At 46.6% G+C, this 18,027-nt stretch overlaps 1 protein-coding gene across 3 annotated transcripts in view; it reads left to right on the top strand.

The window, feature by feature from the left end:
* LOC121272498 (meiosis initiator protein-like) overlaps positions 1-12,085 on the top strand; it is a 58,599-nt gene extending 46,514 nt beyond the window's left edge. For all 3 annotated transcript variants that reach the window (XM_041179108.1, XM_041179110.1, XM_041179107.1), the window contains one exon: positions 9,285-12,085. In XM_041179108.1, coding sequence (XP_041035042.1) covers positions 9,285-9,396 — 112 coding nt within the window. In that variant the 3' untranslated portion in view covers positions 9,397-12,085. The remainder of the gene's footprint in view (positions 1-9,284) is intronic.
* The last annotated feature ends 5,942 nt before the right edge of the window (positions 12,086-18,027 follow it).

The following is an 18,027-nucleotide window of genomic DNA, read 5'->3' as shown; positions in this document are numbered from 1 at the left end:
CTATCGGCTCCCCAAGCTCCCGGGTAATTCACATTAGACTCAAGGCTTGAACACATTTCTTGGGGACAGCCCAGGCTCAAGGATTCGAAAACCAAACAGTGGGGGAGTATTTAAATTGAAAGTACACCATCCCCCCACAACCTTACTGGGCAGAATTTTACATTACCCCAGCAGCAGGTTTGTAGGTGGGGGATTTGGGTGGGGGGGGGGGGGGGGGGGGAGGAGGGGGTTGGGGGGTTGGTGGTGTGTGGCAGTCAAACTCTGCGGATGGCCTTTCCACTGGGCTCTTGCCCACCCCGACCTCTCCTCAATGTTACGGTGAGATCAGCAAGGCATAGGACGGCACCACCCCTCCCACCACCCCCCCCTCCTCCTCCTCCTCCTCCCCCTGCCCCACCCTTTCCCCAATTGAGGCCCCTTAAGTGGCCAATTAACGACCACCGTTAAGGACCGTTTCCCGGCAATCCTCAATTTTCAGGCTGGCAGGAGAAGTTCAGGAGCAAGGGGGGATGCTCAAAAGGTGACCCTGCTCAGGTCATGGGTGGGAAGGCAAGGGGTGGGGTGAAGGGTGGTGGTGGGTGCTGATGCCTCCAGAAATAGCTTTCTTTCAACATTGGGCGACAAAAGTTCAGGCCCTCTTCCTGCCCCCCCACTCCCCCAGCCTCTCCACCAATGCCCCAACCCTCCCTGGGCCACACCTCCTCTCCCCACCCTGAGACCCCTAAAGTTTACCTGGTCCTGGACTCCCGGGACTTAGACTCTGCCCCATTGCAGCTTCTGGCGCTGCTGGCCAATCTGATTGGCTGGCAGCTCTCTGAGGTGGGACTTCCTCCCAAGTGAGGGGCAGAAGTCCCACCTCCAGCCAAATGACCCTCGATGGAGCGTTAAATGGCTGCCGGGCAGCCAGTATCAGCAGTAAAGTGTGCACCGCCGACCCTTCAAACGGCAGAAGGGGAAACCCCACCATCCTAAAACTCCTGGCCCCTTTATCTTTTAAGCTGTCATCTTTACTTGTTATACCTATAGTCTCATTTACATATGGTAACCTCACTAATCACAGAAGGTGGGCGTGAGTTGATGGTTTAATTGGGCAAAATGAAACTTTTACTTCTTCAATTTTCAGTCTTTTTTTTTTCTTGCACTTACGAACATATGAACATACAAGTTAGGAGAAGGAGTAGGTCATTCGGCCCCTCGAGCCTGCCCCGCCATTTGCTAAGATCACGGCTTATCTGACTGTGGCCTCAACTCCACTTTCCCGTCCACCCCTCTATAACCTTTGACTCCCTTGTCAACTGAAAATCTGTCGAACTCAGTCTGAAAAATATTCAACGACCCAGCCTCCACTGCCCTTTGGGGAAGAGAATTGCACAGGCCAGTGTCATCCTGAGAGAAAAAAATTCTCCTTATCTCCATCTCAAAGGGGGGACCCCTTATTTTTAAACTGTGTCACCTAGGTTTAGTGTCCCCCCATAAGGGGAACTATCTCAGCTTTGAATCTGTTAAATATTTTTCGCGGACGGTTCCATTTCCCTATCTGCACTCCGATAGCTCGCCAAAGTGGCCATTCTCTGTGTGGGTTCCCCCATGCCCCCTACCCCCCCCCACCCCCAACTCCACCGTTCCTTTCTTTCGCTCCCTTTCTCTCTCAGGTTTAGGATAGGCTAGATGTTGGGGAAAATCTCTGCTCAGTCCCGAAGAGCGAGGAGCATCCCGTAAAGCAGCAGCGTAAGTTATCCCATGTATCTCACCAGACACCTGATCCTCTGAGTAAGATGGGCAGTTCAGTGCCCAGTTGTGGGTTCTTTAGTACACAGGATTGACATTCCTGAAGTGCATGTTAAAGATCTCATGGCTCAGTATCCTGACCAACAGTCCCCCTTCAACCAATACCACCAAAAGAACCTATCACTGGCCCTCTATCCAGCTCTACCTGCCCCATCCCCCTCTACCAGCTTATATTTCACCTCATTTCTCTATTTCCTTACTTCTGATGAAGAGTCATACGGACTCGAAACGTTAACCGTGTTCCTCTCCGCAGATGCTGTCAGACCTGCTGAGTTTTTCCAGCTATCTTTGTTGCTGTTCCACCAAAAGAACAGGTCAACTGATCATTCGCCCCATTCCTGCCTGTGGGATGTTACTGGTGTAGAATGGTTGCCACCTTGTCCTGTGTGACAAGGGACATTGTTCGTCAAAGTAATTCATTGCGCGCTTTGAAATGTATCTGAGTGACGTGATAAGACAATACACAAACGTTCCCAATTCACCACCCCACCATAGCACGTTGGTTATCTGCATTACCACCTAAAAAAAAACATTTTATTACTGATCCCGACTATTGGAATTAATTTCACATCCCCTGTCTCAGTTAGGTCCTTAATTGCATAATTAACTGTTTCTTTTATAAAACAGAGAGGGTACAGAGGAGATCTACCAGGATGTTGACTGGACTGGGGTATTTTAACTATGAAGAAAGAACGGATAGGCCAGGGTTGTTTTCTTGGGAACAGAGGAGACTGCAGAGAGATTTAATTGCGATGCATAAAATTATGAGGGGCCTAGGTAGAGAGGATAGAAAGGACCTATTTCCATTAGCAGAGATATCAATAACCAGGGAACATAGAGGTGATGTTGCACCGATAATAAGGGATGGTTTCAGTACATTAGTAAGGGAGGATCCCAGATCAGAAGGACACAATGTGGAATCTGTTTGGGTGGAGCTCAGAAACAACAAGGGACAGCAAACATTGGTACAGTTGTTTATAGGCCACCAGACAGTAGTGGTAGTGTGGAGCATGGTATTAATCAGGAGATTAGAGAAGCATGTATATGGAAATCATGGGTGACTTCAATCTGCACATAGCCTGGGCACATCTAATGCTGATGAAGATGAGTTTCTGGAGTGTGTTGGGGATAGTTTTCTAGATCTGTATGTTGAGGAACTGACTAGAGAATAGGCTACTTTAGATCTAGTATTATGTAACAAGAAAAGGATAACAAATAATCTTCTTGTAAAAGAACATTTAGGGATGAGTGACTATAAAATGATAGAATTTTACATTCTGTCTGAAAGTGAGGTAGTTCAATCTGAAGCCAGGGTGTTAAATTTGAACAAAGGAAATTATGAAGGTATGAGGGGCAAATTGGTTCAGGTGGATTGGGAAAATACATCAAAAGGTCTGACGGTACATAGGCAATGGATAAAGAATTATCCATTAAAGATAATTAATGAAATAATTAATTAAAGAATTAATGGGTAGTTTACAGCAATTATACATTCCTTCAAGGCACAAAAACTCAAAAATGTCAGTCAACCATGGCTGACAAAGGAAGTTAAGGATTGTATAAGATTAAAAGATAAGGCTTATAAAGTTGCCAGTAGTAGTAGTAAACCTGAGGATTGGGGGGATTTTAGGATATAGCAAAGGAGGACCAAGAACTGATAAAAAAAAGAGAATAGTATATGAATGAAAACTAGCAATAAACATAAAATTGGACTGTAAAAACTTCAGTAGGTACATAAAAAGGAAGCTTTTGGCTAAGACAAATGTTTTTCCATTACAGACAGAGTCAGGAGAATTATACTGGGAAATACAGAAATGACAGAAAAGCTAAATGATTACTTTGTGTTTGTCTTCACTGAGGGGGATACAAGAAAGCTCCCAGAATTAGAGATCCAAGGGACCAGGGAGAATGAGGAATTGAAGGAAATTAGTATTAGTAAGAAGATTGGATTGAAGAAAATAATGGGACTGAAGGTTGATAAGTCCTCGGGACCTGATATTCTCCATCCCAGAGTGTTGAAAGAGGTAGCTACGGAGACAGTGGATGCATTGGTGATCACCTTCCAAAATTTTATACATTCTGGAATGGTTCCTGAGGATTGAAGGTAGCAAATGTCACTCCACTATCTAAGACGGGAGAGATAGCGAAAACAGGGAACTATAGACCTGTTAGCCTTACATAAGTAGTAGGGAAAATGCTAGAATCTATTATAAAGGATGCAATAAATGGAAACTTGGATAGTAATGATTTGATTGGGCATAGTCGACATGGATTTACGAATGGGAAATCATATTTGACAAACCTGTTGACATTTTTTGAGGATGTTACTAACAGAATTGATCAAGGGTAGTCAGTGGACATAGTATACTTGTATTTTCAGAAGGCTTTTGATAAAGTCCTCCACAGGAGGTTGGTTGGCAAAATTAAAGCACACGGGATAGGAGGTAATATACTGGCATGGATTAAGGAGTCACTAACAGGCAGAAAACATAGTAGGAATAAATGGGTCATTCTCACATTGGCAGACTGTGCCTAGTGGGGTACCTCAAGGTCAGCCCTTGGACCCCAGCTGTTCACAATATATATCAATGATTTGGATGTGGGGACCAAATGTAATGTAATATTTCCAAGTTCACAGTTGACACAAAGTTAGGTGGGAATGTGTGTTCTGAGGAAGATGCAAACCGGCTTCAAGAGGATTTGGACAGACTTAGTGAGCGGACAAAAACATGGCAGGTGGAGTATAATGTTGAAAAATGTGAGGTTATCCACTTTGATAAGAGGAATGGATGTGCAGAGTATTTCTTAAATGGTAAGAGATTAGAAAGTGTAGATGTACATAGGGACCTGGATGTCCTCATCAGTAAGTCACTGAACGCTAACATGCAGGTGCAACAAGCAATTTAGAAGGCTAATGGTATGTTAGCCTTTATCGCAAGAGGAGTAGTGAAGTCTTGTTTCAATTGTATAGACCACACCTGGAATACTGTGCGCAGTTTTGGTCCCCTAACCTTAGGAAGGATATTATTACAATAGAGGGAGTGCAGCGAATGTTCACCAGACCTGTTCCCGGGATGGTAGGGCTGTCATATGAAGAGAGGTTAGGGAAACTGGGCCTGTATTCTCTAGAGTTTCAAAGAATGAGAGGTGATCTCATTGAAACCTACAAAATACTTAAAGGGATAGACAGGGTAGATGCAGGTCAGATGTTTCCTCTGGCTGGGGAGTCTAGAACCAGGGAACACAATTTCAAAATAACGGGGAAGCCACTTAGGGCTGAGATGAGAAATTTTTTCGCTCAGAGGGTTGTGAATCTTTGGAATTCTCTACCTCAGAGGCTGTGGAATCTCAGTCATTGAGTGTGTTTAAAGTGGAGATTGACAAATTTCTAAGTACATTGACATAAAGGGATATGGGGTAGTGTGGGAAAAAGGCATTGAAGTGGAAGATCAGCCATGTTTGTATTGAATGGCGGAACTGGCTCGATGGGCTGAATGGCATGCTGCTGCTCCTACATTCCTTTGTTCCCATTTATCTTCCTATCCTATTCAGCTCTGAAGAAGAGTCATTCTGACTTGAAACGTTAACTCTTTTTTTTCTCCACAGATGCTGTTAGACCTCCTGAGTTTTTCCAGCATTTTCTGTTTTTGTTCCTATTTAAAGTAATTGGTAGATGGTTTAAATGGGAGTTGAGGAGCAGGCTTTTCACTGGAGGATGGTGGTGATCTGGAACTGATTGCCTGAAAGGGTGATAGAGGCAGAGACCCTAAATGCATTGAAAATACTTAGGTATGCACTTGCAGATCTGTAACCTACAGGATTATTAACTAAGTGCTAGAAGGTAAGATTAGGCTTGATAACTCTCTTTTTGAGTTCACATAGACATAAGGATCCAAATAGCTTCCTTATCTGCTGTAAATTTCTATGATTATTTTTATGATTCCAGCTCTTTAGAGGAGATGTATTAAGCAAAGATATCGGGCAGATTTGTCCGGTCTCATTGGTAAGTGTCATGCTGGGCGTGAGCGGACAAGACTGTGAGAAGGCCAGAAATCAGTTTCATACTCTCATGAAACCAGTTTGCGATCGTTTGCTCTGCAGCTCAATGGCAGGCTGTGTTGGGAACCTAATTTCAATACTTTAGCATCTCATTATAAACCCTGCTCACCGGAATCGTCCGGGCACATCGGCATGATTGCACGCTGACATGTTTCACAACTGTACATAAGCGACGTGCACCTGGCGCGCTGCACTTCGCTCGGGACTTCGAGGTTTGTTTGCCTACCTGCTTAGGCAGCGCTTACAGTCATCAACGCCAGGCTTTGCAGACAGCACCACATCGCTTTTAGGGGGGGCTCATGGGCAGGTCTCTACCTACCAGACCAGCCATAAGGCAGGGGTAGCTTTTCACCGGATGCAGGGCTAGGGTTTATAGAAACATAGAAACTAGAAGCAGGAGTAGGCCATTCGGCCCTTTGAGCCTGCTCCATCATTCATTATGATCATGTCTGATCATCCAACTCAATAGCCTGCTCCCGCTTTCTCCCCATACCCTTTGATCCCTTTCGCCCCAAGAACTATATCTAACTCCTTGAAAGCATACAACAAGTCTCAACTACTTTCTGTGGTAGCGAATTCCACAGGCTCACCACTCCCTGGGTGAAGAAATTTCTCCTCATCTCAGTCCTAAATGGTCTACTCTATATCCTCAGACTGTGACCCCTGTTTCTGGACTCCCCCACCATCGGGAACATCCTTCCTGCATCTGCCCTGCCTAGTCCTGTTAGATTTTTATAGACTTCTTTGAGATCCCCCCTCATTCTTCTGAACTCCAGCGAATATAATCCTAATCGACTCAAAATCTCCTCATATGTCAGTCCCACCATCCCAGGAATCAGTCTGGTAAACCTTCGCTGCACTCCTTCTATAGCGAGTACATCCTTCCTCAGATAAGGAGACCAAAACTGCACACAATATTCCAGGTGTGGTCTCACCAAGGCCCTGTACAATTGCAGCAAGACATCTCTGTTCCTGTACTCGAATCCTCTGGCTATGAAGGCCAACATACCATTTGCCTTCTTTACCGCCTGCTGCACCTGCATGCTTACCTTCAGCGACTGGTGTACAAGGACACCCATGTCTCATTGCATGTTCCCCTCTCTCAATTTATAGCCATTCTGATAATAGTCTGCCTTCCTGTTTTTCTACCAAAATGGATAACTTCACATTTATCCACATTATACTGCATCTGCCATGCACTTGCCCACTCACTCAGCTTGTTCAAATCACACTGAAGCATCTCTGCATCCTCCTCACAGCTCACCCTCCCACCCAGCTTTGTGTCATCTGCAAAGTTGGAGATATTACATTTAATTCCCTCATCTAAATCATTAATATATATTGTGAATAACTGGGGTCCCAGCACCGATCCCTGCGGTACCCCACTAGTCACTGCCTGCCATTCGGAAAAAGACCCGTTTATTCCTACTCTTTGTTTCCTGTCTGCCAGTCAGTTTTCTATCCATCTCAATACACTACCCCCAATCCCATGTGATTTAATTTTACACGCCAGTCTCTTATGTGGGACTTTGTCGAAAGCCTTCTGAAAGTCCAAATAAACCACATCCACTGGCTCCCCCTCATCAACTCTACTAGTTACATACTCGAAAAATTCCAGTAGATTTGTCAAGCATGACTTCCCTTTCATAAATCCATGCTGACTCTGTCCGATTCTGCCACTGTTTTCCACGTGCTCAGCTATTAAATCTTTTATAATGGACTGTAGAATTTTCTCCACTACCGACGTCAAGCTTACTGGTCTATAATTCCCTGTTTTCTCTCTGCCTCCCTTTTTAAATAGTGGGGTTACATTAGCTACCCTCCAATCTGTAGAAACTGTTCCAGAGTCTATAGAATCTCAGAAGATGACCACCAATGCATCCACTATTTCTAGGGCCACTTCCTTAAGTATTCTGGGATGTAGATTATCAGGGCCGGGGATTTATCGGCCTTCAATCCCATCAATTTCTGTAACGCCATTTCCCTACTAATACTGATTTCTTTAAGTTCCTCCCTCTCACTAAACCCTGTGTTCCTCAACATTTCTGGTATGTTATTAGTGTCCTCCTTTGTGAAGACAGAACCAAAGTATATATTTATTTGGTCAACCATTTCTTTGTTCCCCATTATAAATTCCCCTGTTTCTGACTGTAAGGGACCTACATTTGCCTTCACCAATCTTTTTTTCTTCACATACCTATAGAAACTTTTACACTCAGTTTTTATGTTCCTTGCAAGCTTGCTCTCGTACTCTATTTTCCCTTTCTTAATCAATCCCCTGGCTTGCTTGGGGAAGGGTGAGAAGTGGCCTCGGGCAATGGAAGAGGCTGAAGGGTGAGGGCTGTACTGGGGAAGGGGGGCATACCAGGATGTGTGTGGGGGGCACATGTTGATCTGTGCAAGTGGCCTCAAGATGGTGAGGGCAGAGCAGATGAGGCCAGGTGGAGATGTGAGGGTGTGTGTGTGAGAGAGTGAGTGGTGATGTCCCTTGAGCTGGCAGCTGGCAGTAAGTGAGATGCCAGTGAGTGTGTGATGGGCTTGTGAGTGTGTGAGTTTGGAGTGATGAGATGGTTGCCTTACCCTAGTGGCACAGATGAGATCGTTCATCCTCTTTCTGCACTGGATGGCCGACCTCTTGTGTGCAGCATTGGCACCGACCACCACTGCCATCGCCTCCCAAGCCGGAGTGGTGAGACTGACAAGCCTCCTGTGGCCAGAGCTTAGTGGGGGGGGGGGGGGAGGAGGTAGGGGACATCAAGGCGAACTTCCACGGCATCCAGAAGATGTCCCAGGGATCCGACACTGAATCGGGGGTTGTGGGGTTGGCGGTGGGGGGGGGGGGGGGGGGGGGCTGCACTCTTCTTGGTTTTCGGGACCATGTCTTCACCGGAGCAGTCCTGGGCTGCTGGCATTGAGAACTGGGTGCACGGCTGCAGCTTAAATATGGCACCCAGCCTGAGGAAGTGGCGAGGTAACGGCTTGGCAGGCAAACCAGAGGCCGGCCACCAGCAAGAAGGCGTGTTTCCTGTGGCTGCATAATTAATGAGGCGGGAAGGGGGCGATACAGCGTCCTTATCCCCGCCCACTACCGCACTTTGTGAAAACCTGGGATGATTCTGCCCAACATTTAAACTCTCTTGATAAGATCTGCAATTTTGAAGCGGTCCCTGAAGCAACACTTGCAGCCAGCAGAATTATGCCTGTCTGCCAACATGACTGCCAAGCTGTAGTGTGGAAAATGGGTGGAAATTGGGACTGCAAAAAAATGCAGTTTGCACTAGATTCAGTTGATCAGCTTATTGTGGTGAGCTGGGAGATGAGTGTTCTGTTAGTGCTTTTCCAGCTGCCTGCAGTCAAGGGCTGACCTGATTAAATAGGAGGGTCGAGAACGGTGATCTTTAGCAAATACTAAATGTGCCTCTCTCTTTCGTCCATAGCATCAAGGCCCGTGAGTTCAGCAAGATGAATAACCGCATTGTGAGGCTGGATAGCTCGTCGAGTGAAGAGAGAGAGGAGGTGAAGATGCCCGAACCTCTCCATCTCCTGTAAGGTGCCTTCTCATTCTGAGACACACGTGTACACACTCAGAAACGCATTCACAGTGCCACTCCGGAATGTAGAGGACTGCCTGACCTAAGTTAAGTTGCACGAGAACATCATTAATCGTAGAAGAGTCGCTTGAGGTGGACAACCCTGATGTACTCAAAATTTCAGCAAACTCAGTAATGTCTTGGATCTCCGAGGCAAGTGTAAAATCTGCAAAATCATTGTGTCTCTTTTAATATATATGGAGAATTGTGAAACAGAAATTTTCGTCTGCAGTTAATATTGAACAACGGCACTCATCTAAATATTTGAAGAAATAGAACATGTTGACAGTGGTGCTAAAGTTTAGGTGAATGGTGGTGTTCCCAATGGAGTGCGTAGCTGTAACATTGCGCAGTTTGGGTGTATTTGAATGTGATGCAGTTATCATTCATATCCAACATTTCTTTTTAAGTCTGTATGAAAGCATGGCAGCACTGTCGACCGAGCTTGGCTCGTATTTATGTTCATGCTGAGCCACTGTTGTGACCCTGGGGGTATAGTTTTTTCAAAGCTCTCACACCTTTATCGCACAGCCCTCTGTACTCTGCAGCAGCTCATCCTCCAGTTGCATGAAAAATCCAGCTGAATGGTCGCGATTCCTTATATCACAAGCAATGATGCCACCTCCTTGAAAATCCTTTCGGTCTTTCGCCCCTCGGATTTAACCCCACTCTGACGTGAGTTGTGGGCAGTCTCCCGCTCCTTCCCCACCTCCATTTCCTTGTGGGCATGAGCAACGGTACAGCCACCTCTAGTTTGGCACCCAAATTGCGACCTGACCGAGATGCCAGAGGGGGAGCTGGTGTGGGAAATGGACAGTGTCTCACTGGTGCTGTAGATGGTGCTCAACAGGGGCTGGGGCTGGGGCTGGGGTGTGTAGTTGGAGCAGAGAAGTGGCCTGCTCCTGCTCCTACTTCATATGTTTACTTGGCATCTATGTCTGATTTGATATTGTGTAATGGGACAGGGTAAGAGGAGTCTTACTCACCACCTAATCATGCTTGACTTGACTGAGAAATGTTTGATTCTGGCTCTGAGTGCCCTAAGACTGAAAAAAAAAGTGTTCCATTCACCATCCTAAACAGCACAAAATTTGCGACCAAAAAAAGTTTATTTCTACTTCAAGCCAATATCATAATTGAGAGCTAATTCTTATAGAAGGACATCACTGAAGCATTCAACAGCCAGTACAGTTTGCATTTCATATTAAAATGCAAATATAACTCATCACTTTAACTTGACCAAGAAAGAGTACACAAAGAGGATAATTTATATCTCACTCAGTGCCAACCACAACTCGAGGCACTTTCATTTTACAGAGATGCAGTTGACAGCAAGTGCATGAATCTCTTCTTGTCAGCCGCACTGCTCAATATAACATATTCCACCCAGCCTGTCCGGGCAGCGCTGCAGACTATTTTGCAGCTGCACCAATCTCGCAAAGTGACCTGGCAGCTCACTGCGCCAGCGTGCTCGCGCCATGACAGGAGCGTGCTTTTAACACTGGGCTGGCACACTGTGGCATTCCTGAGGCCGTCGTGATGTTCCTGGCTCACCCTTTGAGCCATTTTCCCGTCTCAGCCCGCTGGGAGACCAGGATGAGGGAACAGGAAGGTAGCGGGCACCCCTTCTGAAGCTGGAACACAAAGAAAATGCAATGAAACAGCTTCTCTCTTGACTCACTCACCCCTGAATTGTCAACTTAAGTCAGACAGTTTCCATTATGTACTGATTAAATTAGCATAAAATCTAATTATCTGATTGTTTCAAAGGAACACATATCAATATAATTTATAAAAGAAAGACTTGTACTTTTATATAGATTCATCACCATTGCCCTCAAGCACTATTTAATTACTTAGAAGTGCATTCTCTTGTTATGTAGGCAAACATGGAACCATTTTTTGCACACACTGTGATTCTCACGACCAATGAAATGATTGGCCAGATATTCTCTCTTATTGGCTGAGCGTAGGGAGAATCATCAGCTAGAACATACAGAACTGCCCACTCTTTTTTTTGAAATAGTGCTGTAGGACAATGTCTCCAACAATGCAGCCCCTCCCTCCCTCACTACTGCACGGGTGCGTATCCCTCGATTATGTGCGCGTGTTCTGGGGTAGGATTTCTGACCCAGAGGCACGAGTGCTAACCACTGAGCCTGGTTGTCATGGTGACTTCCAACTGTGGCAATATCCTTTTACAGATAATTATAACTGAAGTTTATGCCACATGTTTTTTGTACGGCTTTGGAAAAGCGACACCTCGAATCACTAATCCAAATCTAGCATTGGTCCTCCCTGTAGGACAATTGCAGAGTGGTGATGATAGGTGCAGTGAGGACAATCACATTGTGTATTAACCATGCCTGTTGGTTGAAGGATGGTGCATGGAGGAGAACAGTAATCATAAAGGCAGGGAGTTGGCTGCCTTAGGTGAGAGCGTGTGCTACTGGCCTGGTGTCACTGGCACCTGTTACATCTGCACTGCAGCGGGAGACCATTTCTGTTGTTCCACTGCTAACTTCCGTGTTAAGGTAACTAAAGTTTCCTAATTGATTTGCAATTTGGAGGGATGAGAAAATAAAGTCGCACATTGACATTGTTTGACAAAGCCGTTATTAATCTGTTATTATGGTTCCTATTTATTGTTGTGGCTGTTTTAAATTTCTGTATTAAATTATTGAGTCCTGCTTGAGCAGTCTGCGTTTGCATTTATCAGTTTCCTTAAGTTTGGGCCTTAGAACAGGGTTAGGGGTACTGTTGCTAGGTTAGAGAAGGTGATTCACTGGGTGCAAGAATGCAGGAGCTAGGGCAGGAGACTCCTCCATGCTCCGGGACTTTGTGCGCAAGCTCTCTGCTAGGCTGACAGGTACATTGAGCATTTCCCAGTCAATGCCCAGGAACCTTCTTTGGTAATCTAGGCCCGCAAAGTCATCACTTGAGCCCTCTGAAGCAGGACTAAGGTGTGACTGTACCTTCCCACGAGCTGGCACTGGGGCATGCCCACCAACCAACCCTTGAACCATGGACAACACAGTTTTATTTGCCCTCATATGTCTCACCCACTCTTTTGCCCTGGTGAATTTTGAGGGTCTGTAGATTTAATCCTTTAGTCCCTCATTGGATCGTAAATGAGAACACCAGGATCTGTTGGGTGTTAGCAAAGATAGAGAAACAACTTGCATTCACGTAGAGCCTTTCACATCTTCTAAGTTAAAAGCAAAGAACTGCGGATGCTGGAAATCCAAAACAAAAAAATAAAAATACCTGGAAAAACTCAGCAGGTCTGACAGCATCTGCGGAGAGGAACACAGTTAACATTTCGAGTCCGTATGACTCTTCAACAGAACTAAGGAAAAATAGAAGAGAGGTGAAATAGAAGCTAGTTTAAGGCTGGGTGGGACAAGTAGAGCTGGATAGAGGGCCAGTGATAGGTGGAGATTGCCAAAAGATGTCATAGACAAAAGGACAAAGGGGTGTTGACGGTGGTGATATTAACTAAGAAATGTACTAATGGTGACATTAAGGGTAGAAAGCAGGATGAGCAAGGTACAGATAGCCCTAGTGGGGGTGGGGTGGGATGAAGGGATCGAAATAGGCTAAAAGGTAGAGATAAAACAATGGATGGAAATACATTTAAAAATAACGGAAATAGTTGGGAAAAGAAAAATCTATATAAATTATTGGAAAAAAGGGGGATCGGAAAGGGGGTGGGGATGAAGGAGAGATTTCATGGTCTAAAATTGTTGAACTCAATATTCAGTCTGGAAGGCTGTAAAGTGCCTAGTTGGAAGATGAGGGGCTGTTCCTCCAGTTTGCCTTGAGCTTTTAAGTTGTTTTCTTTTTAAGATTAATTTATTTCCAGGAGGTAACCTTCGCTGAGAAGGACCGGCATTTATTGCTCATCCCGAGTGGTCCTTAGTTGAGTGGCTTGCTAGACCACTTCAGCAGGAAGTTAAGAGTCAACCACATTATTGTGGGACCACAGTCACGCGTAAGCCAGACCGGCTAAGAACGGCAGGTTCTCTTTGCTGAAGGACATTGGTGAACCTGTTGATTTTTACAGTCATTTTTACTGACAGCAGCTTTTTATTTTCATATTTATTGCTCTTTAAACTGAATTCAAATTCTTAAGCTGCAATAGTGGGAGTTCAGCTTATGTTGACTGGAATTTTAGTCCAAACTTCTAGATTACTAGCCCAGTAACATAACCACTGAGCAGTATAGTACCCGCATGCACTGCACTGAGGCCTAGTGCTCACTGGAACAGCACCAGGCTGTAAGATTTTGCCCTATGTGCTTGTGGGACACAGTGACCTTGTGGCACACTTACTGTGTGTTTGTGCGTGTGCGTGTCATGTGTGTGTGTGTGTGTGTGTGTGTGTGTGCAAATGATGACGTCTAGGCCTGGTCTCATACTGTCAAATGCATGTTATTGCCACAAGAGCATCTTGCTTCCAGGTCCCAAGAAGGTGGGAGGCAGTCAAGAAGACCGGGAAGAATAAAACATGCCTTTCTGGTCGCTGGTCAAAGATTAGTAGTTTTGGGGCTGGGGGTGGTGGGGGGGGGGGTGCTTAGATATGGTCATGGGTTGTGCAAAGCAATATGGGAAACAGTGCCTGAAGCAGTCCTTAGCACAAAATTCATGGAAAAATGAAGTTAAAAATAAGTGACTTGGACCTCCCCCAAAAAACCACAAACAGCAGAGGAACAAACACACTCCAGCAGATAAATTCCGTGTGGTTGGTATTTTAATCTCCAAAGTTTGAAAACGCTACCCCCAGAATGAAAAGTGTGCGGTTTCCTTGTGTGACAGGAGGAGATTATATTCAGAGGTTTTGGGTTGAGATGAGGAGAAATAACTGATGGCAGCATCTCGTCGTCGCCTGAACTGCGGAACTAGATTGCTGTCTAGAATTCAGTACCCCCCCCCCCCCCCCCCCCCCCCCCCCCCCGTTATTATTTTAATTATTTCTGCTCCAGTTTCCCGTGCTGCCTACACTTCCGGCACTCGTGCCCGCATTGTCATTCTCTGCGGAGCAGCTTTAATCGTGAGGGCTGGCAGGACGCAGCCACATCCAATTCTGTCCTCCTTCGTTTCCCTGTGGAGATCATCTGCAACAGCAACCCAGACCTGGGAACTCAGGGTCGCCAACCCTCCAGGCTTGGCCTGGAGTCTCCAGGAATTGAAGATTAAATCCTGCTGCGAGCAAAACCCCGGGAGAAGAATCACAAAGTGGGGTGGGGTGGGGTGGAGCATTAAAATTTGTGTTTTTTTTTAAAAAATATTATTTGCACACCTCTGTTTTTCAGTGATGAAAACATGGGGCGTGGGAACAAAAGGCTGTTTAGTCTGAGTTCACAATCAGCCAGCTTGCTTTACAATTGACCGTGGGAGGGTGGGGCACTGTGAGGACGGACGTGTCGGGCGGCCAATGGCAGGAGGAGGTAGCGCGGGGTTCGCAAGGCGATTGGAAGCAGGAGGTTACGTGATGAAACCTCCAGAATTTCCAATCAAAGTCGGCAACCTGACTGGGATCCCTGGCTGCTCCCCGAGACCGAGGGTATTCGAGAACTGCAACCTCTGGGATCAGATAACCCCCTCACAAACCGGGGATCCTCCTGGTTGATCCTTTTGCCTTGGTACCACATAGCACGGTGTTGCTATCAACCAGCCCGTTGAGGCAACCGACCCTTCGCTTTGAAAGCTGTCTTGAGTAGACAGAAACTCTGGAGGAGTAGCGCGGAGCTCCTGGCCTGCACTGAGTGAATGAGCAAGGGTGCCCTTTAAATATGGCGCCAGGACCTTTGACCCCCCCGACCCCCCCCCATGAGGTAACGGCAGGTCGGGCGACTTCCTGCCCGTCCCCACCACGAGATTCACTGAGCTGCATCGCAGGCGCATAATTAACGAGCTGAAAGGCGGAAGAGCGGGCGTGTTCGCCCGCCCCTCCACCCAACGGGAATCATGCCAACACTCCTACCTGCCAACGGACCTCGTCTCCAGATGGGGAAAATTCCACCCAACGGTTCAAGAGGAAGAGGAGGTGGAGGAAGAGGTGGAGAGGCAGTAGCCACTGGTGCCCATACCTCTCAGAAAGCAGCTTATCAAAGAACGCTGCACCTAAATCAACACCCACCCCCCGTTCCCCAAAAACCAAAAAACCCACCATGTACACCACTTCCCTCACCAACTTCAGTTCCATTATGGGTCTTGCCCTCGTATCACCACAAACATCAACACCAAATCCAGAACAAGATACAACTTTATAAATCAATTACATTTCTATCTAATAAATAACAGGAACAATTGAGAATCAGCTTTGTTCCATCCTACGCCCCCTGTTTCCATTCTCCGTCCTGGTGACCCTACGGTTGTTACATCCTGCGGGGTGAAAGGCTGCTGAGCTCGCGCTGAGGGCACCACACACAGCTGTGGTGGGCGCCTTTGGCCATCTCTGGATATAGCACTCCCGGCTGCAAGATTGCAGCATCCTGCTCTGGGCCTGGGCAGCCTGGACCAGCCATCGGTGTGGCACCAGTAAGGGCGCTGGCAGAGCGAGCTGCGGAGCAGCATCCGGGCGGTTGCCCTCGGAGAGCACGAACGGAGTGCAGGAACGCTGGCGCTTCCCCGGAGGACCCTGTCGACATTGGCCACTAGGCTGTAGCTACCTGAGATCGCAAGGCCACAGCCCGACCCGTCACAGAAGCTGCCAGGGTTCCCAGCGGAGGCTCCATCATGGTGGGGGTGGTGGGGGGGTGGGGTGTGGGCGATGGAGTTGAGCACTGGGTTCTTGTTGGATGGAATGGTTTTCACTCTCTGCACGAAGCCTTGACACATCTTGGAGCTGGACTTCTCCATGTTTCGCCACACTGTGCACAAGCTCTCTGGCAGCCTGCCCAGTATACCGAGCATTTTCTGCTGGATTCCATGGACCTCCTTCAGTAGTCGGCATCTGAATGCTCTGCAGCGAGGCTACTATGTGCCTTTGTCCTCTGGTGAGCTGGCACCAGTGATGTCCTATCCTCTTGCCCCAGCCCCAGATTAGAAGCACATTGCATTTGTGAAAAGTATTTGTTGAAAGCAAGTGCATTTGTTTTTATTTAATTAATTAAGTGATTAGCCCCCAACCACCCCATTCTGCCTGGAAGTCTATTCCAAATGTAATTGTATGAAGAAGGATTCATTCTTTCACTTCCCCCTAACTCTTTTAGTTGAACACCTCAAAAAAAATTTGTATTTACATAGCACCTTACACATCCTCAGGACATCTCAAATGAAGTATTTTTGAAGTGCAGTGACTGTTAGAAACTGTAAGAAACATGGCAGCCAATTTGCACACAGCAATATTCCCACAAGCAGCGACGTGATAAAGACAGCCTCTTTTTGAGGTGTTCAATTGAGGGATGAATATTGGCCAAGACACTGGCAGAACTCCCCTGCACATCTTGGAAATAGGGTCTTTTCCATCTACCTGAGAGAGCCTCAGTTTAACATTTCATTTGGAAAGGTAGCACCTCTGGCAGTGCAGCCCTCCCTCAGTCCTGCACGTGGGGTGTCAGGTTGCCAACTGTGATTAAATGTATTTCTGGAGGTTTCATCACATGACTCACCATCACCGGCCATTAGTCGGCCAACACGTCCATCCTTGGTGACGTACGGCCTTCCTACACCAATTGGAAAGCAAAAAGACCCATTACCCAATTGGATAATGCTTGACTGTCAGCCAAACAACCTTTCCCCCCTCCCCCCCCAACCCATTTTCAATATTTCTATATCTGGCAAAGAGAAATGTTCAAAGAAAATGACTAAAAAAGAAACAATCTTTTTGAACGTCCCGGTGATTTTTCTCCAGGGCTGCACACAGCTGTGTCCTGGAGATTGACCTTCAATTCCTGGTGACTCCGGGCCAATCCCGGAGGGTTGGCAACTGTATGAAACGTCGGCCTACATTTTGTTCTCGAGTCTCTGGAGTGGAACTTGAACCCACAACCTCTTAAGACTGAGACAAGGAGAATTTTTTTTTTCTCAGGAGGGCCGTTAGTCTGCAGAGCTCTTATCCCCAGAGAGCAGTGGAGTCTGGGTCATTGAATATATATATATATATATATTCAAGGCTGAATTGGGTAGATTTTTGATGGGCAAGGGAGTCAAGGGTTATGGTGAACAGGCAGGAAAGTGGAGTTGAGACCACAACCGGATCAGCCGTGATCTTATTGCATGGCGGAGCAGGCTCGAAGGGCTGAATGGCCTACTCCAGCTCCTAAGTCCCATGTTCCTTTTGACCCAGAGGCGTGAGTGCTACCCACTAAGCCACGGCTGACGCCAACCCCTGCCGTTTAAGAGTCATTCGGACCCGAAACGTTAACCGTGTTCCTCTCTGCAGATGCTGTCAGACCTGCTGGGTTTTTCCGGGTACTTTCCTTTATTGTCCTAGATTTCCAGCATCCGCAGTGTTTTGTTGCTTTTATCTACAATTTAACCCTTGGCTTCAGTTCAATTGCCCTTTTAAGGCGAAAGTTGGTTGTTGCCCTTTTAAATGGCATGGTGTTGGCGGAAGTTCTTGGCTGTGCATTGTGGGGCTAGGCG

This window comes from Carcharodon carcharias, chromosome 34 (assembly GCF_017639515.1).
Source record: "Carcharodon carcharias isolate sCarCar2 chromosome 34, sCarCar2.pri, whole genome shotgun sequence".
Classification (NCBI taxonomy): Eukaryota; Metazoa; Chordata; class Chondrichthyes; order Lamniformes; family Lamnidae; genus Carcharodon; species Carcharodon carcharias.
Note: the sequence above shows the minus strand (reverse complement) of the source record. Positions and strands in the feature narration are given on the sequence as shown.